Source organism: Puntigrus tetrazona, chromosome 8 (genome assembly GCF_018831695.1).
Source record: "Puntigrus tetrazona isolate hp1 chromosome 8, ASM1883169v1, whole genome shotgun sequence".
Taxonomy (NCBI): Eukaryota; Metazoa; Chordata; class Actinopteri; order Cypriniformes; family Cyprinidae; genus Puntigrus; species Puntigrus tetrazona.
The window spans coordinates 12363200-12390107 of NC_056706.1; the positions used below are offsets into that span (position 1 = coordinate 12363200).

A 26908-nucleotide genomic window follows, 5' to 3' on the forward strand; every position below is an offset into this window, starting at 1 on the left:
AGGAAATAGAACTTTGCAACGCTGAAATCTTAATGCCTCCACACAGAGACGAGGAGCAGCCATGTCAAAAAAAAAAGGTGTTTACCTTGAGTGAAACATTAGAAAATCTCACGAAAGGGCTGGTTTAGGCACATACGTGCAACTAGACAGCCTATAATGAAAAAATAAAAATAATAATAAGGCAGATCAATCAAAAGTTGTGATTTAATTGAATGTGCAACAGTGTAGAATTGCTCTTGACCTCTCTACACATGCCCACTTAAATATACAATAACCCTTATGTAACCCGTTCTATGCTGTTAATCTCTAACAATGACAGATCAATAGTATTTTATACACAGATGCTCTTTTATTTTGCTTGACATTAGTAATGCATTAAATACTGAAGGGTGCTATAAAATCAGCACATTGTTATAGAGGCTGCATTCGGATACGAGGGTAACACACTGAGCTTTAGGGTATGAGGCAATTAAGGCCCTTAATTAGACAATTAGGCCCTTGTTTAGTGAAGGTCGTTAGTTTTACCTGAAGGTGCATTCTTGGAGGATTTAAATATAATATATCTCTCAAAATAGTTCAGAAAGGAGAGCTTTATACAATGCTTTTAATTCAACACCGAGTTAAAAACAACTGGATACATGCTTACATTACCAGCGAGATAAGTTTAAGAGCCATTTAATGTATTTATCATGAACAGGTCAGGACAGCATAAAGACAGAGACATTAAGTCAAACATCAATATAAACTATAAGTTAAATATTTGCAGATGCAGATTAGATCTACTTCACGCCACCAGTGAGGTTTTGATTAAACTGCTCTTATTAATAGAAAGCAACAGGATTTGTAAAATTAAGAAAACAATTTGGAAATGAAAGAAAAAAAGAAAGAAATAGGAGGTAAAGACCAAGAAACTGCAAGGCCCTCACAAGAAAGGCTTGATTTGCAAGCACCGTTGAATATTTTTCGCTCTTTGAGCTAAAAAGTCCACTTGAAATTGAGACAAGAAGCTAAAAAAATAGCAACAATAAAATGAAAATAGTCAAAAAACAGGAGAGTAGTTTAAAGTAAAAACAAACATACAAGCATACCGTGTTTAAGCTGACTGATTAGTGATGTTAAATCATTCAGTCATAACTTTAAAGGGGCAGCTAATCGCACAAAAATGGACCGAGATGGTGCAGAAACCTGAGATTTTAATATACAGTGATAGGAACATGCTAATGCTAATGCTACGTCTTTGGGTTTTACTAGATTTAGGTCTATCATACAGAAATGATGGACATTATAAAACATAATAACAAGCAACAACAAGGACCTTCAAAACATACAATAGTCATACTGCACAGATTCTGCGGATTAAAAACACTTGTTTCCAGTTTAAAAACCATTTGAAGACCAAATAAAATGTTAAAATCCAATTAAAAAATAAATCAGCATTTTACCAACACTAGGCTTCAATTTGGATAGATACAAGGAGAAAAAAAAACATACTATATATTAGCATAAATTCAAGTATAGTTTAAAATATTTTATCATGGTTTTAAGAGTCTAACTTCCATGCTGATTTGTAACAGACAGTGACATGTTATGAGCTACAATACAAACACTGTGAACATCTCATTAAGATTTCATTAAGACGTAATGCTTTTTTGCATTATTGTCACTTAGAGTTACCTTATTTACTCAAATTTTTATTTTTTTTTTTGCATCGTCATTAAAATTGTCGAATTTGAGCAAATTCGGTCAACTGTCAGGACTGCCCATGTTAACGTGTATAACAATATATATATATGAAAATGAAATGCAGACTTTGCATGTTACAAAAGCTGTCACATACTGTACATACTAGCTCAAACTAATCCAGGAACTAATTCCAGGCCTTCTCGGTTACTGACCGCACAGCTGAAGTTAGATTTTTAAATAGCGAACACGATGTGTAAAAGCACAATAAAGTCTCCTATCCAAATATACACTAAGTATACAAAATGAAAGATGTACAATATTATATGTTTTAACATTATTAATACTCTTTAAATTATAGCACTGCTGTTCCCAAAGAGCATATGCTTATCCCTCTGATACATACATATATATTTACCTAAATACAAAACTTCAATAAAATCCTACTATATCTATTGATTCTTCACATGATCCCTTTGCGTTTCTTTATCTTCTACAATGTACAGTACTTTTAACAAACACTGAAGAACACAAGCGGTTTTTTTTTAATTGTGCTTTTCCAAACAGCCGCCCAAAGCAGTTCCCCAGAACAGTCACGCACTGTAAGACAGCATTGATTCACGAATAAAAAGTGCTATACACCATTTGTTTTCTCCCAGTTGATCAATAATGGTTTTCGACCTTCGATATCAGCATTTTGATTGCAGTGAAATGCTGTATTTTGCACGCAGGCCTATGTTTTTGTATTGGTTGAGAAGCTTACGGCCTCCAACCGTTTCCCTGTTATTCTTAAAAAGAGCCATTGCCATAATTTCACAATAAAATTGAGAACCAAGCGAATTTTAAACACAAGGACAGAGACGAGAATTAAGATTTTGAAAGTGGTCCGTGTAGGCTGGAATGATTTCAGTACTTGCTTAATACCTGATATGAGTGAGAGAATCGCAACAGCTCTCTGAGGGCACCACCTCCCATGACACAGTGCAGACGCATGCATGCTAAGCTACAGTAATTGCACATAATCACCACGTATCTGAACTTAACGTCGCCGTCCAGACCAAACCACCCTTGCTTGCTGATGCAAGATTGCAGTCAGAGGCAAAAGGAAGAGATAACGCATCCTTTTACAGTTAGATTTAGCCGTTCACATGCCAGTCCAGATCCATTAGGAGACCAAACAATGCAGCAATGTGGGCAGACACTGCTAGCCAAGATTAGCATCGTTAGCATTAGCGATTTTCTCAGCTGCCGGAGCAGGAGATAAAGGTGGTCGGACAGTTCTCGTTCCTCGTCGTATTGACCTCAGCCAGACCTCTCGGGATGAGGCTGGCCGGGAGTTGAGATGTGCTGAGGCATAGTCTCAAAATGATAAGCCAGTCATGATATCTCCCAGCATCTAGAAGGTCTGAGAGACAGACATCACCTCATTCAAAGATCTCCATCGGATGGGGGTAAACACAACCTGAAGAGCCTGTGTTAGAGATTACAAAGAATTTTTAGTTATATTCTACTACAAAGCCAAACCAGCAATAAATCACTATCAGTGTTTAACATTAAATAGCAAGACTGAGGGATACCTGGGAGCACCTGGTGGCATCTGATCCATTACTCTGAGATTTTTGGCAGAAATCTCCACTCTGGTGCCCTGTGAATAAAGACGCTATCAGAACAGCCTGAACATATTCTAAAACGTCTTCATATTCTAAAACGTGCTAAAGAGTTTAATCAGGATATTTAATTTCGCCTATATCTGAGTGTATATTGCTAGTTTGTTGCTTGAATAACCAACAACTTTTCCATCCTTTAGACTTCTTGCCCACAGATATTTATTGATATATTCAAGCATATGTCAAGCACTGCAGGTGTGTAGGCATGTATTGCATCTGTTGAGGTTATCATTCTACATCTCACATAATACAGACCCGTATACTACAAGCTGTGAAATGTAGCACACTGATTAGGTAGAGTTTCAGTATATCTGTTGCCTGTTTTGGAGTCAGTCTCTCAAACTAGATTTTATCATTTTGAACACCTTTTCAGACAGTTTTTATCCAGATGACTAAATTCAAGTCAGACCATCAGATGCCAGTTAAAAGCTTTTTGATATTGCTTACAGTCCAACAAATAAAGTATAGACATATCTTCTAAATACATATCTTTGCCGCACTGACATGAAAATTGCTGTACAAAATTGCCATTAAAGTTTTAAGGAAACTTTTAACTGGCTTTTTATTACAAAGTCAAGTGTATATGCAGTGGTCGAACTGTAAAAAAAATTCAGGGGGGGATGGTGGTGAGGGGGCAACAAAACTGCCAGTAGGTGGCAGCAAGTCTCTGTTTTCAGAAATGATCTATTGAATCATTCCAATCAAACATTCAAAACGACTGATTCAATAAGAAACAAAACCAGTGCCTGCATCCCAATGTGCATACTATCACCTTAAATTCTATGTGATATTAGTAGTTTTGAATACTCTTTAGACACTGGAACTCAGGGAGTAAGTCACCTGAATAGACGGTTAAATCCCTGGATCATTCGATTAGTTCAAAAACAGATTCATTTAAGGCGAACACTGTGTTGCTCTGCTCTTTCACTATTTGGGCTCACATCAGCCAATGTGTGTGTGTGTGTGTGTGTGTGTGTGTGTGTGTGTGTGTGTGTGTGTGTGTGTGTGTGTGTATAATATGTATACACACACACACACACACACACACACACACACACACACACACACACACACACATTTATCTTTCTTCTTTAAATTATATTGCTAATTTCTTGCCATTAATGTAGATGAGGTGAAACGTAAATTCATTTCAATTCAATTGATTTGGTAAGTTGAAATGACACATCATAAACTGTGTCATAAAATGTACCTGTTTGCGCATGATGTCCATGGTCTGCATTAGACAGCGGGGCATGAGGCCATGGTTTCTGGATAGAGTGACGGCCTGCTCCAGTGACACAGTCAGAGTACACCTACACACAACAAAAACCTTAGTCATGAGGCAGTTTAGACAGTCTGTTATAGATTTCTCTCACTGTGGCAGTAACCTAGGATACAAATCACTCGGATTCGATGTACATTTAAGCAAGAAATAGATGAATGTCAAAATAAAATACAGTTTACAGCAGAAACTTGACTGTGGCCCCACTTTAGTAGTAAGAGGCTTAAAGATAAGAAGCGTGTGTTTTGAGCCGTCACTCAATAAAACTCAATTCCCATTTGTGGATTCACGCTTGAGTATTGGATCTAGAGCAACATGAAAACAACATTTCACTGCAGATACCTCTGCATCCCAGTGGCACACATGGTGATGTGACAGGCTCCCAGCCGGTTGCAGAGCTCGGAAGACACCACAAGAACACTGACTCCAGAGGGCTGACCCGCAGAGCCGGGTTTTACATTCATGTACGTCTGCATGAGCCGGCAGAGGTCATCCAAGGTGTTAAGCGGCCGGAGGAGCTGGAGATTAAAATGTTTAAATGAAACTTTGGTTTTAAACTTTAATAGAACTGTTGTAAAGATTGATTTATTTGCATTTTGAATGTGTTCTGATTGGTCTGTACAATTTAGTAGTTTACTAGTTTTTAAATGCGGTCTCTTATGATCTCAAAGGTTGGTTCAAATGCAGTCCTTGAACCAAAAACTCGTCAGCAAACACCAATGACTTGTACATATGGGTACAGTCATTTTTGACACTTCCAAAACTGTTGCAACAGAGAAGGAAATAAATGTTTTAAATAGATGAATTATTTTTCCATTGCCTTTGTGGAAGAGAAAAGGGCACTTCCAAACGAGAATGTCCCAATACTTTTGTCCATGCAGTAAATGCACAAGTCATTGGAGTTTAGTGATGAGTTTTTGGCTCAAGGACTACATTTAAAGTCACACCACAGGGATTAGGTCAAGTTCTTCCACACGGACTCAATCAGTCATTTCTTTTTTAATCTTGCCTAACACACAGCGGCACTGTCATGTTAGAATTGAAAACACACACATACAGCATATATTCGCAAACATTTTTATATGTACATATACTGTATCACATTATCCTTCAGAAATCATTCTATATGCTGATTTTTTTATTTTTGCAAACTAGTATTTCTTGACGAATCTTTAATGAATATAAAGTTCAAAAGAATATAATTTATTTAAAACTGAAACTTTTTGTAACATTGTAAATGTCTTTGCTTTTAACTGACCAAACAAATGAACGACAGTGTGTAGAGATGTTACCTGGTCTATTTTCATTGCAGTAGAATTTGAGTCTGAATTTGATTTCTCCAGATAAAAAGCCCTAAAAAAATGTTTAACACATTAACACATTAAACACATTAAATCTAAAATACATTACATAAATTATTTGCTTAAAGTTATATTTTTAACCTATGTTATTAATTTATATACATAGCTTAGTAGCAAAATTAAAATCAAACCAAAACATCAAGCAAAGGTCACTCAATATGATGGACAAATTTACCTGAGTTTGCGGTAATAACCTTTGACTTTCTCCAGTGACAGAGCGTTTGTGCGCTGCTGAAACTCTTCCATTGCAACAAAATCCTGAGACAACACACCTTCTGGCTTCTCCAGCCCTGACAAAGAAGAAGAAAATGCAGATGAATGTCATGCACTGCCCAGTGCTGTAGTGCTTTCCACTCACCACTAGATGGAGATCACAACTCACAAAGGAATCAGAGAGGCTTCAATAAGCTCTAAATGAGCGCATTAGAACCACGACTAATTCTAGGCTATTACACATCTAACACTGTCTGCAAACTGAGACATGTGAGTAAGCACCCTTTAAAAATCTAGAATTTAAAAGTTTTAAAGCAGGACCATATTTGAATTTGAGGCACAAATTAATGACTTTATAATGCATTAACTGTCACAAACACTAGTGGGCTGCCTCGCACCCTACGTAGAATGCGATCTGATTTCAATTGTTTTGGAAAATTTTCTGACGCCAGGCTTGCATACTGCATAAAACCCTAAACAGAAAAAAATACCATGAAAAAGAACAGTAAAATATTCACTATCATTACTAGGCTTATTATTTTTGAGTGAAACAGAAAAATTCAAACCATAACATTTTTGTGGGGGGTACTTAAAATAAACATCACCTGAAATAAATAAATTTTATTTCACGTAGATGCCAAGGAATCATTTCTTTACAAATAGCTAGAAACGACCAGAAGAAAAAAATATGTACACTTCTCTTGCCTTGATTTATTCTCATCACATTGCATTTAGGTGTCTCCTAAATAGACTAGACTAAAGTGCCCTAAAATATAACTCCTGTAGGCAGATCACAAAGTTTTAGAACTGTAAACTACAAATGAAACACATTTAGAATGGAAACAGTCTTTTATCTTGTTTCTCTTGTCTGCTCTCACCTCTAGTGAAGAGGACTGATTGAAGCTTTAAAGAGCCTCCGTTCTGCAGTCTTGTTGGCAGCTCACTAAAATGACAGCTGTCCAAGAACATTGTCACCCTGATGGCCTGCCGACTGCCTTCCACCTGGTAATGCACAGATGTATCTGGGGGGGGGGGGAAGTGCATTAAAGGATGCATGAGTCACAGTGAGAGAACATTTAAAATTCTATGCAATTTCAAAATATACCGTATACAGTATTCTTTATGTCTGAGGTGGCACTGGGAACCTTGTCAGGTTAATTAGGTCATAATTAGCCTGATGAGATGAGTAAAGGCAAAAACCTCACAGATGTGCGAAAGGAAAAAAGCCAAGCTGTTCACATTTGCACAACACCGAGATGACCTTGTAAATAAAACACCTTTGCGGCCGGACCAAACCACAGAGCAGAACATCCTCCCTCAGATTTAGTCAAACCAAAACAGAAGACGGCAGATAAAGCTGTTCTCCTATCACGACTAACTGTGCTGACATTCCTGAAGAGGACATCTGGAGGGTGTGTGTATGCGTGTGAGGAGGGGGAAGGAGGTGCAGCTATATAAGGATGAGAGTTTTGGCTTGCACTTTTTAGTGGAATCGCACAGCTTTATCATTGAAAGGGAGGGACCTTGGATGTAACTATTTATAAACTAAAAGGAATTTGTGGTCATTGTTGCTGGCGTTTCAGTGGCTTACAGAATGCATTTTAAAACCTTAATTTACCCAGCACACAGGTTTAATAAATATGCGTGCCATTTTAGAGCTTAGAAATCATTTATACACGCACATATATTGACAAGTTATTACTAGATGTGTTAATACATGTGGTGTGGTGTCATACTTGGGACGAGGCACTCGTTCTCCAGTGGGCGGAACAGCACAGTGACTTTCTCCAGATCCTGCAGTGCTGCTTTTGTATCTTCCAGCATGATTCGCTCCTCTCTCTGTTCAAGTAAACAGTTCATAAGCCCAGAATAATCAAGATCTTCATCCCAAAGCAGGAAAGCAAATGACTAAAATAACACTGCACACATCCAGGAAAAGCCAGGATACGATAGCTACAGTTATGCATTTAGTTTTAATAGTCTCGAGATTAAATCTGAAAACTTTATTATCATGCTTGTTTGCATTAGTATTGCATTTGCAGAAAGCACTGAATCATCTCTGATAAGATGTAAAGTCCTACCACGTGTGGAGAGAGTGTTGACTGAAAGTTAAAGAGCACTCCGATGGTGGCGATCTGCTCCAGCCATTTCCGGCTGACCTCTTTACTGTCTTCCTCATACTCTCCGTTATTGTTAAAACGCAGGTTCAGGGCACTCACGAGCTGCTCTGCCAATGCGCACAGCGCCCCCACCAGAGACTGGCAAAATATGACATCCCTCCGCAACTGGAGTTCTGTGTCTGTGACGGAAGAGTAGAAAAGATATCAGGATATTTTTATCTGTGTACACTCACATTTATTCATAAGCATGGAAGTTTTTGTTATGTTTGTAATCACATTGTCAAGACAAAAAAAAAAAAAAAAAAAAAAAAAGACAAATCATTTGGTTATTATAGTATTAAATATTATAAATATTATTCTATATTCATATTTAGCACTCTGGTGAAGAGATGCAGTACTGTTGGTAAGTTTGGGGTTGGCTAAATGTTTTAATACTTTTGAAATAAGTCTCTTGGGCTCATCAAGGAACACAACTCTAGATAACTCATGCTAGCCTAAGTAATTGCACACATAATAGTTGTTGAGAAAACACTCAAATAATGATGATTATAATTCCTTTGTAATTCATAAAGACCTTTGAGATCCATTTAATGAAGCCATTCTTCAATTTATTTTTACTGTTTTATACATTTTATTTGCTCTAATTCAAGTTTTATTGGCAGATGTTGCTAATACTGATTAATTTACTGTTCACAGATCAGCATACGTCCCAGCAGCGGTCTGAGGGGAATCCTGAATGTCCTAAAACAGTCATAATCCGTGTTCGGAGTGTGTAATACTTTAAGCAGATGGTAGGTTTCACAGCAGCGCTGGGTGGGAACGGGGATTGGAGCTGCTGTCTGTGTGGAGCAGCAGGGATAAGGGCTCTAGATCAGGTTCCAAAGCAAACGCTCAACAGCTTCCATATGTCTCCCACCACAGACCCCACGGGACAAACCCACTCTCACTTTATCTGTGTCTACCGCTCGCTCAGAAGCTCACAAACAGACACACCCCACTGCAACTTGACTGCACGCACACACTCCCTGCTATAGAATTCAAATAAAACACTCCCTTATCACAGCACATGGAGGTGTCTGTAAATACAGCTCAATCAGTCCAGAACAGTAGTAGGGATGATAAATCACACACAATGCAGTTGCCTTTCTGAAGTCTCACACAGATGATGACGCAAGTGCGCGACCATGTAAACATTCTTGGTTGACTTTCAATAGCTATTTTTTAAATGATCTACAATTACAAAGTTTAACAAGGGAAACGTTGAAATCTAGAGTGACTTACCAGTGCATTTAAGCAGCGCCAACAACAGTTGACTCCTTCCGTCTGCAACAGTTACAAACAGACATGAATACAACCCAATGATTGCACAATAACACAGGACATTATAGCCTGGAGAACTACAACATGAAATAGTTTTGTAATCCAGTTTATTGGTTCAGGCAGTATGCATTTTTTATGCATTGCCACTGGACTGCTTTTTTTATGGCTTTTCTATGACAGACACGTGACACCATCTCAATTTAAACAAGGTTGAAATTGTGTAAATGTTAAAATAAATTAAATAGCTATACTGACTTACCTTCTACAAAGCGATGAAGGCTGTTAACTAAAGATTTAATTGAAATGGGCAGATTCCAAGGGTCCTCCTGGATATTCTTGTGCAAGACGTACCGCCAACGTGCAGTCCAGTCATCCGTGTGTCGAAACTCTATTATAGTCAATATAAATGATATATTTAGGAATAAAAAAATATATAGTATAAATATATATGTGTTTGTGTGCACGTTTGTATTGAGCACAGTATAATTTTTTTTTTTTTAGCTTTGGACACATCTTGTTAAATGTAACAGGTCAACAGATGTAGCTGGCAGTGTGTGCTCTCACAAACACCCACAAAATACATAACTGTTGTCAGAACCCCATATTTAAACACAAGCTAATTATACTACTCCCCTAAAATACATAAAACACATAGGAGAAACTACTGTGGTATCCTCACATGCAGAGGTAATAACCTACAGATGCAAACAGAAACATTCACACACCCCTACCCACCTATAAAAGTCCCCCCCACACACCAACAGAGAACCCAAATACACACATCCCTCAAACGAGTTTCCAAACATAGCATTCAAATATAGCGCGCACACACACACCCGTTCGGGCGGTACCTGGCTGACTGTGGTCGTTGTGGAAATGCTTGGTTTCCTCACAGGCTTTACTCATGATAGGGCCCTTCAGTAGACTGTTGATCGAGTCAACCTGAGAATGAAAAAGACACGGTTAACCCCAGCACCACACACATCCTGCGCTAACTGAAGCCCGTTAACGCCCTTGCTAACATCAGGCCTGCTGCTTTCAGTCTGTCCACATGTAACCTGTCTGCTCATTATTGATATCTGGGAAATTGAGAGGGGGTCAAAATCTGGTGACCTGGCGATAGATTTTAAGGTCAAAGAGCAGAGGTGCAGAGGTCAAAGAGCGCTTACTAGAGATGATGGTAATGTGATAAATGATACTGTGGGACTTAGAAAAGAGGGAAACTAAGAGAGGATGTATTGATGAAGAGCAAAATAAAGTGGTGAGGGGAGTCAGACAAGGGGCAAGAGTTACAAACGGAATATCAAGTTTAAATTGGCAAGAGAGACTAAAAGTTTGATTCATGAGATGGGAAATCAATATACCTGATTGAAAAGGTGTTCCAGACATCCGTGAAGTTTATCCTGCTTGTCTAAAGGGATCTGCATATCACATGGCAACTCGTCTCCTGGAAAACAAAATAAAAATAGATGCGTCTTGTTAGATATTGTCCTGGATTTCAAGATTGTAACCGCATCTGACAGACGACAGTTACCTGAGCCCATCTCATCACTGCCCAGGTAAGAACTGTTGCTCCGGACGCTGGTGTATGACAGCACTGAGTCTCGGTTACTGTTACACTCACTGTGAAAACACACAGATACAAATGGCTTCATGTGATGAAATAGATGCACAGAGAGACCAACTCCAACTTTACCAATATTGCAAAGACAAAAGGATAATTAATCCCGTATGAATTCATGTTGGAACTGTTGTCAAAGCATTATAGCCAATGAAACAATTATTATTCAAAGCTAAAATCTTTTATGGAAATCTTCACTGAAACAAAGTGTTCATTTCCTGTTCATTTTATAATTACATTTACTGTAATAAAGTGGCAGGACAATTGTTTAACCTATTATTCATTTTATTTGGCCTCAGAATTACAGCTTTTGATTAACTAATAACATTTTTTTTGAAAAGTTGCAAAAATGAAGAAAAAAACACTTTGGAATGGTTTGGAATGATATAAAGGACAGAGTAAACGATCCCTTTTAAGACAACTTTACACTCATCATAAGTCATTTCGAAACAATTTAAACATTTATACAATATAAACCTTTGTTCATTTAGTTTAGGTCTTCTTGTCATGCTTTAAAGGTTTATTCTTAGACAGAATGAAACTTTCCAAATGTATTTTTTTGCTCCAAAACGCTTTAGAGGGAAAAACAGACTGTACTTCAACCCACTAGTAGTAGAAGGAGAAGTTCCCTTTCCCCACCCCACAATGAGAGGGGAGGCCAAATTTAGTGCCACCACAAGCCAAGAATGGAAGCAGATCATGCTCATGACCAGCAGGTTGCAACACTTCCAGCATTTGAAAGAGGAAAAAAAAAAAGAAGCATTCCCTCGTATTTTACCATTCAACCTCCTGAACCCTTGAAAGTTCATGTTCCCTAACAGCCTGCCCTCTTCTCACGATAACAAGAACAGACGGCCTACCTACATCACACAAACAAATCCAGTTACTTACTGTAAGAGTCTAAACAGAGGAAATAATGCTTCTATCTATAAAACATGACGGCTGCAGCTGTTCATGAGCTCACCCTATCACAGAGTAGCAGGATTTTAAAGTGGAACGCCACATAATGATAGAGGGTGCAAAAGCAGGCATCCGTTTATCCCGACAGAAGCATAAAATCCACTCGGCTGTGGTCAGCCCCAGCTTTGCCCTGCTCCGTCAGGTCTAGATCACAACCAAACATACTTTGCTCCATATAATGATGACATAACAACGCTGACTGAATGTATTCTTTAGCGGTTAAAGAGGGCGTCTGGGTTGCTGTGGCACAACAGGTTCTTTGTAAGGGATGTTTATCGTCTCCCTACGTGTCTGTTTTAGCAACATCTGTTTGACAGGAGCAGCAGACAGGAGAAAGTTTTTGTATGCAAAGAAAATAACTTTATTCAGTATTCAGTATTTTGTCTCATCTATGTCTCTCCGCAATCACCTTAGTGGCATTTTGGAGAACGTCCCTTGAACACACCATGCACGTAAAAGCATAAATATATTGCAGCTGGCACAGAGAAGACAAATTATTGAATAAAGCTTTTAATTACAAAAAGTATTCTTGTTGCTTTATAACATTCAGATTGAACCACTGATGGCAGATGGAGTACTCTGACGATGTCTTTCATACTTTACTGGATCCTTGGCAGTTTAATTTACTTGGCAGTCAATGGAACAGTCACAAGCTTCCTGTTTTTCATCTAAAATATCTTAAATTGTGTTCAGAAGACAAACAAAGCTTTTACTGGTTTGGAACAACATTGGGTTGATTAATGACAAAATGTTCAGTCTGAGAACCTGCGTTACTCTTTCAAAATCCCAGGCTCATCTCACAATCTTTTTCTCACCTGTATGAGTCTCTATAGCTCATTGTGTCATGTCCAGAATCCTCTTGATCATCTTCGTTGACTTTGAAGCACACCCTCTTGTTCCCACCATGCTCTGTCTTGTCTTGGTCCGTCTCCTCTGGTATGGGAGAGGTTGAAGGGGCGCTCTCAAATGAGGGTGGCTCTGAGCCCTGCGGCTGCGTCGGTCCAGTTATCGATGACAGAAGTCTAAGATGAAACATATTTATAGAAGTTTAGAAACAGACAGACATGAACTGTTACAATGAATCATGAGTGCGTTCTGACACTGAACATTTGAGTTGATTTGCGTTGATGTATGATTAATGTTATTAATGTTTGAGCAGATAAACAGATACAAAATTATAAAAATAAGGGATTATTATCTGATGATTTACTTTTATCAATTAACATTTAACTATTTTGATCAAATAAGTGACATTACTAGCATATTTAAGGTGTTTAAGACAACAAAGACAAAGGCAGTGGGAAAGACATGAGGGAAAGGGATTGGGAAAGGACTCCATTTCACTGACAATTAACTTCTACATCAGCACATGCTAGCCTCTGAATAACAAACATTCGTTCCTCCTGAGAGGCTGTTGAAATGTCTTCTCTGCAGTCGCCTGTTATGGCTTCAGTCTTACATTTTTTCTGTCTAAGCCATAAATATTTTTAGACTGTCATAAAAGAACATCCTGAAGTTTTGAACTTGAAGAATTCAAAGAGGAGGTCTACTCTGAGATATCAGATAAGAATTATTAAATGTTTTAGCCTAATGATTAGATTAGATGTATTATTTATTTTTTTTTTTAAATCTTGAGAGCTCATCGTTAAAAGTTAAATCTATTTGAAACACTACTTTAAGCACTGTTGAACTACTTCACTACTTACACATCTATCTGGGCCACGTATTGCTTCATTTCACGCACTGATATGTCCAGGCGGTTATAGAGGCAGATGTAATTATCCTGTCTTTCTGTGTCTTCCTGTTTGAGGAGGAAGCTGAGACCTCCCTCTTCATGCTTCCTTCCGTCCTCTGTGCTCCCTTCGCCCTCCTCCGTCTCTTCATCCAAACTCAGGCAACTCCAGGAGGGGGCCGCCATGCTGGTCACACAATGCACGGCATGGGACATGGGATTCAAATGAGCTGCAGAAAGAAAATAAGTATCATTAATCAATGAGATAAAAGAGCGTCTGTCACTATTCATACAGCATCTTGGATTTCTTTTGTCACAATGTTTGCAATCTGGAAAATACAACCGATGTCACCTTACAATTTGGCCTATAGAAGGCATCTTAAAAGACATAATTATGGTACTGAGACACTGCAACTGCCTTCGAGCTGGAAACTTCCCAAAAATGCTGTCTAGGGATGCAGCATACTAAGTTTGGAGTTTCTGTGACTCAATAAAAGAGAAGAACTGAATGACTGAAAAGCAGTGAGGCATACACTTGCATGTGGTAAAGCTATGGACCATGAGGCTGCAGGCTGCAGAGAAGTGTACCGGAGGAATTTTAAACATCTCTGACCGGGAGACAACTGCAGAGCAGATGTGTAGCAGAGACTGAAATATAAAAAGCTCTCGTGCTGTGGAGCATAAGAAACAAAGCATTATGTGGTTCTTTTCCGAGCTACACGTGGCGGCTAGACAGAAAGTTGGGCTGTAGCATTCTGGGCAGGTGAAGCCAAAAATGAAAGCCAGATGCTTTGCCTCTTTAAATTCAAGGGATGCCCAGTTAAATATCAAAACTTAGCTAAATGTTGCTGGTCTAGAGGTTTTTGGACAAGTGCAGAACGGATTGGATTTGAAAGTCAGGATTGCTTGATAATCAACTAAACCCAGAAAAAAATGTGTATGTGTGATGCAGTTTCAGTTTCAAGTTGTATTGTCGCTAATAATATATTTTAGATAAATAAAAGTATAATTCCAAAAATAAAATTATATTAATAATGGTAAAAAAAAAAAAAAATAATTTGTTACAAGAAAAATATGGACAAATCTAAAATGGTTGCTTCAATCAGGCCAGCAGAAACAGAAAGCTGTATTGTTGAGCTCTGGTGTGTTGAGTTTGCCAATTTGTTGATGATATTTGATAATAAGGCTAATATTAATTAAGATTTATCTTCTTAAATAAAGCTTCAGGCCTCAAACAAATATCAAACAGTCATAAGAGAGAGATGCGAGCTCTGGCCGAAGGGAGTGGATGACTATAGACCTATGGGACATTGGGGATGACATCACTAAAAGCTACTCATTATGGTCTAATGGTGTCTTAATGGAGCTTTGATGGAGGTGCTTTAAAAGGTTCTGGATCACTTGGGGAATAACAGGCTTTTTTACAAGACCTGGGAGATTTTCACCATAAAGCTTAATTACTTTTTTTACAACTATCAATAATTGTAACATAAAGATTTGGTTAACTGAGCCAATGAGCTGATTCGTAGTATTTAACAAAGCAATTTCTCAAACTTAAACATTACATATTCTTTTTAACCTATTTATTTTAGAAATATTAGAAATATTAAAATGTATTATAAAAGAATATGTTTTTTCCTCTTAAAATATATGCACACATATACATATATATATATATATATATATATATATATATATATATATATATATATATATATATATATATATTTTTGCAATATATGAGGAATAAATACACACAGTACACACACATATATTATACGATCAAAAAGTTATTGTGGACACATTTAATCGCTTAATTTTGCGACAGCACTAGAATAAATCCTTTCAGTTATACGTGGTATGTACCTTGATCAGGATCAAGCCCAAAGAAGGAGTTCTTGCGTCCGAAGCGGATACTGAAGGCTCGGCTTGATGAGGAGGTGTTCTTTGGGCAGGACACCTGCATCAGGTTCAGATGACAGTTGGTGGGGACAAAGTCCATGTAGCCCAGAACATGAGGTTTTGTGCTCGCCTGCTTAAACGTGGGCCAGGCCTTTGCCTGCAATTCGTCCACAAACTAATAGGAAAAGAATATAAAAGGCACTATGAGACAGCATGTGGATAGTTTCGTTTATTCCATTTTTAATTATCAATCTGATTTTTTAAAAATTGGTCTCGAAACATTGTGATATTATAAAATCCACTATGGAATACAATAAAGTAGGAAGAGCTAGGCTGATGTCACACCTGTTTGTAGCTGCAAATGCGTTTTTCTATGCTCTCCAGCTTGGTGTCACAGATGTTTCGAAACTCAAACTGTGGCATGCTCACCACCTTCTCATTTTGAGCCATTAGATGCCGGCAGCTTTTCACAAACAGACTGTCGTCCTTCACAAAGGCCTCTAGTATCTGAGAGCGTTCAAAATACACGCAAGGTCATGTGATAGGTTAGAAAAAACAACTTACTTTAAATGTTCTTCTTGAAATCTATGAATACATTATATGCACAAGCACAATTATGGGTCATCGAAAACCTAAATTCAGAAATGAAACCGCGTTTAACTGTGGTCTGACCTTTGCAGCAAGGTTGAAGCAGCCCTTGGGTTCCACCATCTTCTCCAGCACACAGTGTTTGATTCCTGCTGTGCTGACGTACTCGTACACAACCCCATGCTCCACATGAACATTATCCACATTCAGACTGACTGAAGGAACATCGTCAGAGATGGACAACAGTTCCAGCCTTCTTACGGAGCCTAAAAAAATCCAGAGAACACACAAGTGTAAAAGATACAAATGGAAACACCAATAAATGTGTACAGGATATTGCAATGACATTAACAAGTTTTAAAAAAATGTTTTTTTGAAAACGTGATATTTTTATTTTTATTTCATTGTGCAGTTTTACTTTTCATTTCAGTTAAATTTAATAATAAAAAAAAAATTATCTTTTGCTTTAAGTCAGGTTTGAGAGATTAATGTGTTTGTAATTCTTTGGAATTCACACAAGAGGTCAATGACGTCAATGATCCACCACTGGTCAAATGTCTTTGCACAAGTTCACCACGCATGAACTTTGGTACTGAGGACAAAATGTCTTCACACAAGCTTGCATTCACAAATTGTTATGACACCGGATCTGAAGTCCCTATGGCCTTTGTATTCATAATAGCTTCCGTTAACGACAATAACTTTTTGGGTACACCTGTCACATTGAGTCATTTGCCAAAAACACACACACACACTACCTGTTCCATTAGTGCAGCCGTCCTCTGAATCTGAGCCATTCTCACACCCCCTAAAAGACATCTGCTCGTCCACATCCTCATATACACGGTACGCCCACTGACCACAGCTCTGTGGCAGAAGAAAAAAAACAATATCACAAAGAGAGGAAACAGGCACTGTATAGAGTGTCAGGAGCAAATAACCTCTGGGTGCACCATATGTGGAGCACATAGCCTATTAAAAAAAACAACACATAATGCATTGTTAAACACAATGCAGTGTTGATTCTCACAGTGTCTTGCTGCTCCAGGACAGGCTGATGGCCACTGAAGTGCTCCAGGACTTCCTGGTAGCTGCTCTGGTTCATGTTGTTGCCGTTGACTTTAAGGACACACTGACCGGGCTGAAGACCTGCTGCTGCTGCCTCAGAGCCTGTACACACACAGAAATGATGTATATAATGTACAATGAGTGTAACTAAACAAATGAAAGATATAAAATGTATGATTCTCAAACGTAGAAGGCTGTATATTTTACATGTAGGCAAATCCAAAGCAGTCTAGACCCTTTCTAACCCAAATGTGTGCAACGTGATGATAGCGTTGACTATGTATCATTTTATATTTGTAAAGAATAACATAGCCATGCATAGCCTGTGTTGAACTTCAACTCCTTCCATTTCACAAACGATTCTTCATGATGGGAAACCGTTTATTAAAAAGCTCCAATTTGTATCTTTTTAAATGTACTCATGTGTGCCTGTCCTAATATATCAGTTTAAACCAGGTCATACATTTATGTTCATAATGATAGAGGCAAAGAAAATATTCACTTGAGTGCTAATAAAATCTACAACAAAAGATGCAGAGATTTTCAATTTGAAATTTAAACAAGTTGGAGCAATGAAAAGATTTATGAGACATGAACTTATGATTATTGTTTATTAACAGGATGGTTTCACATATTTTTACCTCTGCTTTAAATAGACCACTTATTCTGGAATTTATAGCCCCTGCATTCGGGGGCTCTTGAAGTGATGAAAGCTCCCATAATGACACATCATAAATCTCTACTTTTGTCTAAGTGCCGTGAAGATGAGCTAACTGCTTTGACTTCAAAAAGCTCCTAGAGTGCGCTTTTTAAATCCAGAAACGTGTGAAGGGATCCTGAGTTGGGTTCAAATGCTGAAGAGCAGCACCAGATGTTGATCACATGACCACATGAGCTTTTTATAGTACAATAACATCTGTCTGGTTAGATGGTTCAGAACAACACGTGTGAAATAAAAAAATAAAAAATAAAAACATATCTGAATGGTTTAGGGTTTTGAGGTCATAATTACTTAAATGTGTGTGTGTGTGTGTGTGTATATATATATATATATATATATATATATATATATATATATATATATATATATATATATATATATAATGTGCATGCTTATCTTAAACATTAGAAACAATGAGGACTCACCTTTCTTTACTGCGTGAACGTAAGGTGGACAAGAACCGCAGAGAACAAAAGGAAGAGTGCCATGAACATCTGGCATCTTCACAATCCTACCATATACAAAAACACAAAGACATGAGATAAGCTTATAATCTAAGCACTTTTGTCCCTTTTATTTAAGCAACATGACATAAGCAAGAGTGTTGCTGTACTGGACGTATTCCATGTTACTTAGAAGAATATCTTTAAAGAACACCATTGTATCTACACTAATGAACAAGAAGTGCCGGCATGCTTAAACATTAATGAACCCTCTTTTGAAAACAACAGTGTGCTGCTCTCCTGCATGTAACTCTAACACCAGTAGTGTCTTTTGACACTGTACCCGGCTACACTTCACAAGTCTGTGTGTCTGTGCACAAGTATCTGATTTCTGCTGTGAACGTGGACTTACTCTTTGTTCTTGGTGGCCACCAGTAGTCTGAGTGAGCGACGTATACAGAAGGACTGGTTGATCATGGTCTCCACTTCAGAAAAAGGCCTTAGAAACACCAGGTCCTCATTAATGGAGTATATCTTTCGACCCGACTGCAGGCCTGCCATCTGCATCAAAGAAAAAAAGATGAAAACAAAGGAAATTAATACCAAGAATCCAGCTAACAAACAATCAAAAATGAAGAGAAAAATAAACGAGGGTGTTCTCATTACAATTTGCTTTGATGTGCATTAGGATTTGGAGACAAACACAGAGAGAGAGAGAGAGAGAGAGAGAGAGAGAGAGGGAAAGAGAGAGAGAGAGAGAGAGAGAGAGAGAGTTTGAGTGATATGTTAATGAGGATTAAAGATTGGCAGACAGAATGGAGAGAACTTCACACCATTATGGCCAAAGACCTTTATATTTCTTAAAACCTTTAAAAAATATATTTTGCACTTTCAGATTACCAAGCAGTTCATTTAAAGGTACAATGATTAAAAATGTGTGATTGTAAGGAAGAAAAGAAGAAGAAAGAAAAGAAAGGAGGAAAGAACAAACAAACAAAGTCAGGAAGGACAGAAATGAGGGATGAAAGGAAAAACAAGAAATGAGCGCACAAGAAAAGGGAAGAGAAGAAGCATGGAAGAAAGAAAGAGAGGCGGGACAGAAAAGAGAAAGAAGTGAGGAAAGGAGGAAAAGAAAGAAAGGAAGGAAGGAAGGAAGGAAGGAAGGAAGAGAGAAGGAGGAAACTACAAAGTAATGAAAGTTTCTAAAAAAAGGAGGAGGAAAAAGGGAGGGAAGAAAGAAGGAAAGAAGCAAGGAAAGGAAGGGAAGGGGAAAAGGGATGATAAAAAAGGAAGAGGAGAGGAAAGAAAAATGTAGTGAGGGAAGAAAGGTGGAAAGAAGGAATTAAACTAATCAAATTGAGAAAGAAAGAAAGTCTTGTAATCTATGAACAAATGGGATGAAAAAACAAGAAAGAAAAGTTTTTGAGGAAAGAGCAGGGAAAAGGGTAAGTGTGAGGACTCTGTGGAGAATATGATGGGACATGCTTAATTGCTTCTCTCGGATCTCCAGAGAGAAGAGCTGTAAAGACAGAGGGAATGAAATGAATTAAGCAAGCGTGTCCTGGACCCGACACATGATCTGAGCGGCCCGTGACGTAAGTGTCAGGACATGCAGCACTTCCTCTCATTCACTGGATTAATCACCATTACCATCACACTCTCATCCTCTGCAGATGCTCAGAGCAGCAGCGTGACACTTGAATACGGACAAAATGTCTTGTGTCAGGTCTAACAGGCGCAGTGGGGATAAAACTAGTGGTGGTTTAGATCTCAACCATAATTATCTACCGATCTTCCATAAATATCTGGCAGAGCGCTACACAAATAGCCATGTGCACTGAAAATAACGCATTCAAGCTGAAGAGGTCCTCTTTCAAATGACAGATAACGGCCAAGGTTTATTTCCCAAAGGCAGATTTATCAGATTTGATCAACACTGCACATCCAACAAAAGACCTGGGAACAGTCAAGGTTAGTTTAGAGGCAAAAGGATCAAGAAGAGTTCTATCAAGAAGTGTTTCACACACATTATAATACAGCTCCACACTGGATAAAAATAAATGGACAACTATTAGATTGTATTACAGCAGAGTACACTTTCCACTATATTTCTATATGCCAAACCATGTGGCCCGTGAATAAGTCAGATACATAATAACATTTCTGCACATGGAGGGCATATTTCTTCAGTAACATTTCTATGAAGCCTGTATTTTTAATACTTTATAAGGGTATTCTTATAATGAATGCTTAATTAATACATTATAAAAAACCTGTGTTAAAAAAATGTGTTATAACATCTCAAAGTATCATAAAAACAATTATAATACGTTATAATATTTACATGTTTGTGATTATAACTTCTAAGAGTATGATTATTTATAACACAGTGAGCACCATATTAAATCTACTTCAGTGGTGGTTGAGTGGTTAGGTGCTGAGTGTTATTTGAATGTTTCCTGTGAGGCTAATATTGAGGCAAATGTGAACTAGGCAATACTTTCAACTGAAAAAAGCAAAGTTATTATATAAAGCTAAGAAATAAAGTTGGTTTGAACATTACTCACTCTAATGAAGCCTAGTTGGCATGTAGTTGCAGAGTTACTTATCCACAGCTGTCTAAAACAAATGTGTCCTATTACACATTAATTTGATCTTATAGCTTAAGGAAAAAAATGGTATTGCTATTAATACTACTCATAAGTGATATTTATTTGCTTATAAATTTATCTAGAACATAGGTTATATAAAATTATAATATATTGTAAGTGCATGAATTGTGTTCATTGTGTGTTATACAATGTTAAGTAAATATTATAACACATTAAAACTCTTCAACATAATATAAAGTTATTTAAATTGCATTATGCAGTCATTACAGTGCCTTAAGGACACCCTTATTATGTATTTGAAATGTGGGCTTCATAGAAACCATTTTTTTCTCCACATGGGTGACTCTCACAAAGCCATTCAAATAAGATGCCTTATATTACTCACTTCAAAATCTAAATAAAAATATAAGAAATTAAAAATAACAAAAATCTCTCTTGCAGTTACCCCTGGTGTTGTATAAAATTTGTGAAGAATGACAATTATATTTACTATTATCTGATTATACTATATTTTAAATAATAAACACTAGCATTTAAAGGTTTAAGGTCTGATTAGTTTCTATTGAGCACAACTGCTTTTAAAATTCAAAATATGTTCTCCGCATTAAATCAGCATATTATTTTTGTCTTTCCATTTTTGGAGTGAAATATTACTAGGACATTTTCTGAAAGGTTTGATAAAATTGCATTGTTCAAATATGAATATAACAAAAAAAATGAAATACATATGAAACCTATTCTAATTTAGCAATTACATTTTACCTATTGAGCTTTTTTATTTATTTTTTTAATCATACAGCATTACTAAGAATCATTTTAACAAACCAGTGCTAAATGTGACTGATGATTAGACAATGAAACTTGTGAAAACAGTCATTTAGGTTTTCTTCCTCTCTAAATGTTACCAGCTCACATGTAAGGATAACATATGGGTGGAAATGCCTTATTAGAAAGAAAACACCACTTACTAGGGAAAAACCCAAATGTGGCAGACTGTGGGACACAAGCCAACCGATGGCATGTATTTTAGGTTTGCTCGGTCACTGTTGTTTTTTTTCCTATCGGTCAGAGAAATGTGAAGAACTAGGATGCGGTTACCCGAACTCATACCTCTGCATATGAGCCCCTGGTCACACTTTTCACTACGATGGCCTTGTTCTTCTCTTCGATCTCAAACCCATAGTCCTCCTCTTCCGGGTGGATCTATACACGGACAAGAGAAACACAATGTCAGCAAAATAAATGCAGAGCAGAAAATAACGTGTTACTTTCAGGACTCAATTTGTGATTTCGTAGCTCGCTGCCACACTGAGAGAGCGGCAGCGTTTGTGCAAATGTGTGAACAAGCTATGCATCCTATAGTCCAAAAGCTGTTTGAGGTGTTAAATCTTTTCTTCTAAAAATAACTGAATGCTCATTTGCTCAAATGTGCCACAGCTGCATGCTAAAAGGTCCACGCAGGTGCTAAAGGCATTAACATGGTCAAAAGATATACTGCTTTTAGGTCATGTCTGGATCATAACAAGGATATAATTCTCAGTTTCTCCACAGCTACACACAAGGCTTTTATGCGCTTTTATTATCTAAGAGCTAAAGCAGAACATTTTACCAGCCCTGTAAATGCCTGCCTTGGTTTTATTTCTGTCTATCAACCCCTATTTTCTCTGAAAAGTTGCAGTGGCGTAAGGTCCTGACGTCTGAGAGGGCCGACTGAGGAGAGTATATCGAGAACAGAAAAGACAGAATGCAAGACTTTCATGATCTGGAAGAGGAATCTGTCAGTCTATAAGGGATAAAAGAGTAGTTTGTAAAGGTCAGGGTAATTACTGATGGATGAGGACAGTCTTAATTGGCACAGAGGAGAAAAATCAATGCATGGCTGATGGTAGTGTGTGTCGTAGCATGAGTATGTGCCTATAAATAAATAGGTGTGTTTTGCTAATGTGTTACATATGTGCATACTAACATTATGTTACTGGGGCCAGTTTGTCAAACTGAGAATGATCTAAATCTGATATCGTCTGTATCTGTACATAATGCAAGTAATCAAACAATTAGCAATCAATTAGGATTTTTTTCTCACCAGAAAAGATGGCGCAAAATACCAAAGTTGTTCTCACGTGAATCAGTGAATCATTTTTAACCATTTGATTTACATCAATCAGATCTCCAAGAATAAATCAAACTAATCAAAGCTACATTTGAGAGAAACGGAAAGAAGCTTTTATCATTTCAATGCTTTAGGTCACTTGAGCTATAAAGCAATATATAAATGGCTACGCTTGTGTTATTACAAAAGCTACTGCTTTTTAAAATAAGTTCAGCTACCGTCACGCTACTGAAAAATGTGCTTAAGTTAGTAGCACTGCTAGTTATACCGCAAAGTTGCTCTCCACGGGGGAGAAACCCCTGCTTTGTGTGTTTGTGTATCTCACCACTATGGATTTGGCAAGGATGTTCTCGATGAGTTTGAAGTCACTGCGAAGCTGTTTACTCTTGGAGCTCGTACCCTCCGTCTCCTCATCGGCGTAGAAGCGGAAAAACTGTGACTCATCCTTAAATTCGCTTTTCTCCAGAACTGCAAGGCAAAACTTAAATTGAATTCAACTGAGATTGAATTAAAAAAAAAACTGTTTCACACTTTTACAAACAGGTAAAACAAAACACTCAGTGCTGATCATATCTGCTGATGACAAAATGATTGGACGGCGTGAAATGGGCCGATTGAATCACCCTTCAGTTCCCGTCAAAACAACTCATGATGTCTGCGGGATTGATGTTTGGGCAAATCTGAGGCGAAGGATGAAGGCAGAGGATTTAATGGGAGGTCTGGAGTGCGAGTGTGCTGTTTTTCCCTCTCAGGAAGAGACGGTGACAGTAAGTGCAAGTGTGTGTGTGTGTGTGTTTTCAGGAACTTTGTAGAGACAGGCTGTTCTGTCTGTGAATTCCAAGCAAAATATTGTTGTGGACTGTTTTGAAAGTTGAGATCCGACACGGCTACAAAACACTTCTATAACTCTGACAGGAGGCTTGTGCCTATGAGCATGTGTATCTCATCAGAAAGTGTTCTTTTTCCATTATTGTGACTATTCCTTTTCCATCAGAGGCCTCAGCTGTTATTCCAACAGCTGTTTACATCTAAAATACACTCATTTCTCTTCATTTGATTATGATCAGCTGAGACAACTTGTAAAATATGCAAATGTAAAAATGTAAAATATTATACAAATAAACTATTGCGCCAAAGCATTGATGTGTTGCTTAGCTGTTCAGAATCACTGTAAATCATAGCTTTTTGGGGCTTATTGCTTTTAAAAACACACAACTGCTAGATTAATTACTGTTGCATTATACAAGGCTGCTCCAGTGCAGGCACATGTCAAAACACTTTCTCTCTCTCTCAAACATAAACAGGCTTCAAAGCTTTGCTCTGGACACCACATGTGTTGCAACAGAAAACAGAAAAGGCCACAAAATGGCAAAATCTGAAGTTTGTTTAAAGACGACACATGTAACATCTTCAATTTACTTTTTCCAATTCCATCTGATGGCACTAGAGCAAAGAAACTGCAAATTTCACCTCTAAAATAGCAATGAATTGCAAGTAGAGACATCTTTTCTATCTTGAGTCACATTGATACATGAAAAAAAAATTAGAGCAGGGACAATAAAAAAATTATTGATTCGATGTAGATAGAGCTAGCAATATATTGTAAGAAAGGCTCAGGGTTTAAACGAACTAAATAACTAGAGAAAATTACACATCACCAGAGGAAAGTAAATTGTGTGAGAAATATTGCGTTGACATTTTGCTGAAAAATGACAAGGTTAAATAGTTTTTAAATAATTAAACACGCATGAAATATGCAGGAATATGAAAATATGTGATGAATTTGAGGCAAATTTCACTTAATTCTGCCTAATTCAAATAACAGCAAGGGTAACAAAAATTGTAAGTGTTCAGACATAGCATTCCTTGCCAAATCTGCTAACTTTGAAACAATAACTGACCCCAAACCTTATCATGATTACTGATACATGAAGACTGTCAAGTACAGTAACATGTGGACGGAGACTGACCGTGGTGCATGAAACCAGCATTGCAGAGTCCGACACCAAGGGTCACTGCATCTTCACGGGTTGTGCTGTCGCCCTGACGGAGGAAGATCATGTTAAATGGCTTCTATGTTTGGAATAAAATTAAGTGATGAAGCAGTTGTGAACATTAAACTGTAAATAAGCAGGCAATAAATTAGACCAAAAATAGAATATAAATTGTATATAGAAGCCCAAAAACAATATGCAGTTACCTGTGACACAAGCCAATCCACCAGTTTACTAGCTGGTATGACAGATTTAAAGGTTTTCAAATGATGATCTCTGTCTCTGTATATAAAGAAGAGTTTAAAAACGTTCAAAACTATCCAGATGTTAACATAAAAAATATCTGACTACAAGAGAAAGTTAAAGAGCGGGGCATTTCTAATAAGATCTATACTGGGGGGAAAAAAAACAAATTAGGCCTTTTATACTTTTAATATAATTTATATAATAACAATGGACATGTTATAATTCAATGAATGTGGTGAAGCAGATATTGAACGACTTAGTGGCAAAGTTAATCCCAGCTAATAGAGATCAATGACCTGAAAATATCTTCTGTCAACTGAGATCTTTTATTACCACTATGTCCCAGACTGCTCCAGGGTGGTCTGTCCTTGCAATTAGTGCAGTGTAATTTGTGACCTGGACTGCAAGTCGCTTAAAAAGATAAAAAGTATCAGCTAAAGGGCAAGTAACTAAAACGTTAACTTGTGAATCTGAATCAGACTTGGTCCCAACTGCAGTTCAATGGCCTCTCCTCGCTCATTATTTGAGATATAAAAGGTGAATGGTGACAGAAAAGCAATATGACCCTGCAGTCCTCACACACACACACACACACACACACAGTCTGCCAAGTGCAGCTGGTCAAGGTGAACCCATGAAGAACAAGCGAACATGCACATTTCATCTTTGACAGCAGCTAAAATTAAGCTGTCGTTTATTAAAAAAAACTTTGTATTTGTTGTCAAAAGAAGTTTAAATACAAATTGCATTTAATTCTTAAAGAGACAGTAAATGTGGAAGAAAAGGGTGTTAAAAACACTTTGTCTGAAACCTGAATTCAAATCAAAAGGCTTTAATACCAGTGTGAATTAAGTAATGGTCTGTTGAGTGTGAAGTATGCCACAGAACATGTGTTACTTACTTGATAACAGGTGTGAAGAGACTGTGTAGACGACAGTAAAGTCTCACTCCCTGTCGGACACACATACACTCATATAAAGCATTTGCACCAACAGCTGCATCGCTTTCTTCATTTCATTTACTGTTGAAATCACTGCTTGATTGAGTTGTTGACAACAATTGTTAAGTGGACCATTTTGTAGTCTTTATTTATCCAGCTCATATGCACTCAAGGATCCTGTTGATTTAAACCTGTAAACTGACTGGTTAAATCTGACCAAACCTAGAGATCTGCTTACATAAACCATTTCCCACGTTATCGCAACCAGTGAGAAACCTGAGTCTCTATTGATTCCAACAGAGTTTGATGTTAACACAGCACACACACA

The 26908-nt window shown here is 37.5% G+C and overlaps 1 protein-coding gene across 2 annotated transcripts in view; it reads right to left on the minus strand.

The window, feature by feature from the left end:
• Nucleotides 1-586: 586 nt before the first annotated feature.
• prex1 (phosphatidylinositol-3,4,5-trisphosphate-dependent Rac exchange factor 1) overlaps nucleotides 587-26908 on the minus strand; it is a 62211-nt gene continuing 35889 nt past the window's right edge. Inside the window, exons 13-40 of one of the 2 annotated variants that reach the window (XM_043246395.1) lie at nucleotides 26542-26591; nucleotides 25601-25676; nucleotides 25371-25443; nucleotides 23726-23868; nucleotides 22401-22493; nucleotides 19091-19239; nucleotides 18661-18746; nucleotides 17477-17616; nucleotides 17205-17313; nucleotides 16531-16712; nucleotides 16204-16365; nucleotides 15823-16033; nucleotides 13931-14186; nucleotides 13040-13246; nucleotides 11178-11266; nucleotides 11008-11090; nucleotides 10480-10585; nucleotides 9903-10031; nucleotides 9605-9646; nucleotides 8285-8502; nucleotides 7940-8042; nucleotides 7082-7225; nucleotides 6166-6280; nucleotides 5922-5982; nucleotides 4972-5147; nucleotides 4558-4660; nucleotides 3258-3325; nucleotides 587-3151 (exon numbers count right to left, since the gene is read on the minus strand). In XM_043246395.1, the coding sequence (XP_043102330.1) occupies nucleotides 3109-3151; nucleotides 3258-3325; nucleotides 4558-4660; nucleotides 4972-5147; nucleotides 5922-5982; nucleotides 6166-6280; nucleotides 7082-7225; nucleotides 7940-8042; nucleotides 8285-8502; nucleotides 9605-9646; nucleotides 9903-10031; nucleotides 10480-10585; nucleotides 11008-11090; nucleotides 11178-11266; nucleotides 13040-13246; nucleotides 13931-14186; nucleotides 15823-16033; nucleotides 16204-16365; nucleotides 16531-16712; nucleotides 17205-17313; nucleotides 17477-17616; nucleotides 18661-18746; nucleotides 19091-19239; nucleotides 22401-22493; nucleotides 23726-23868; nucleotides 25371-25443; nucleotides 25601-25676; nucleotides 26542-26591 (3417 nt within the window). In that variant the 3' untranslated portion in view covers nucleotides 587-3108. The remainder of the gene's footprint in view (nucleotides 3152-3257; nucleotides 3326-4557; nucleotides 4661-4971; nucleotides 5148-5921; nucleotides 5983-6165; nucleotides 6281-7081; nucleotides 7226-7939; nucleotides 8043-8284; nucleotides 8503-9604; nucleotides 9647-9902; nucleotides 10032-10479; nucleotides 10586-11007; nucleotides 11091-11177; nucleotides 11267-13039; nucleotides 13247-13930; nucleotides 14187-15822; nucleotides 16034-16203; nucleotides 16366-16530; nucleotides 16713-17204; nucleotides 17314-17476; nucleotides 17617-18660; nucleotides 18747-19090; nucleotides 19240-22400; nucleotides 22494-23725; nucleotides 23869-25370; nucleotides 25444-25600; nucleotides 25677-26541; nucleotides 26592-26908) is intronic. The other variant, XM_043246396.1, reaches the window with a different exon arrangement.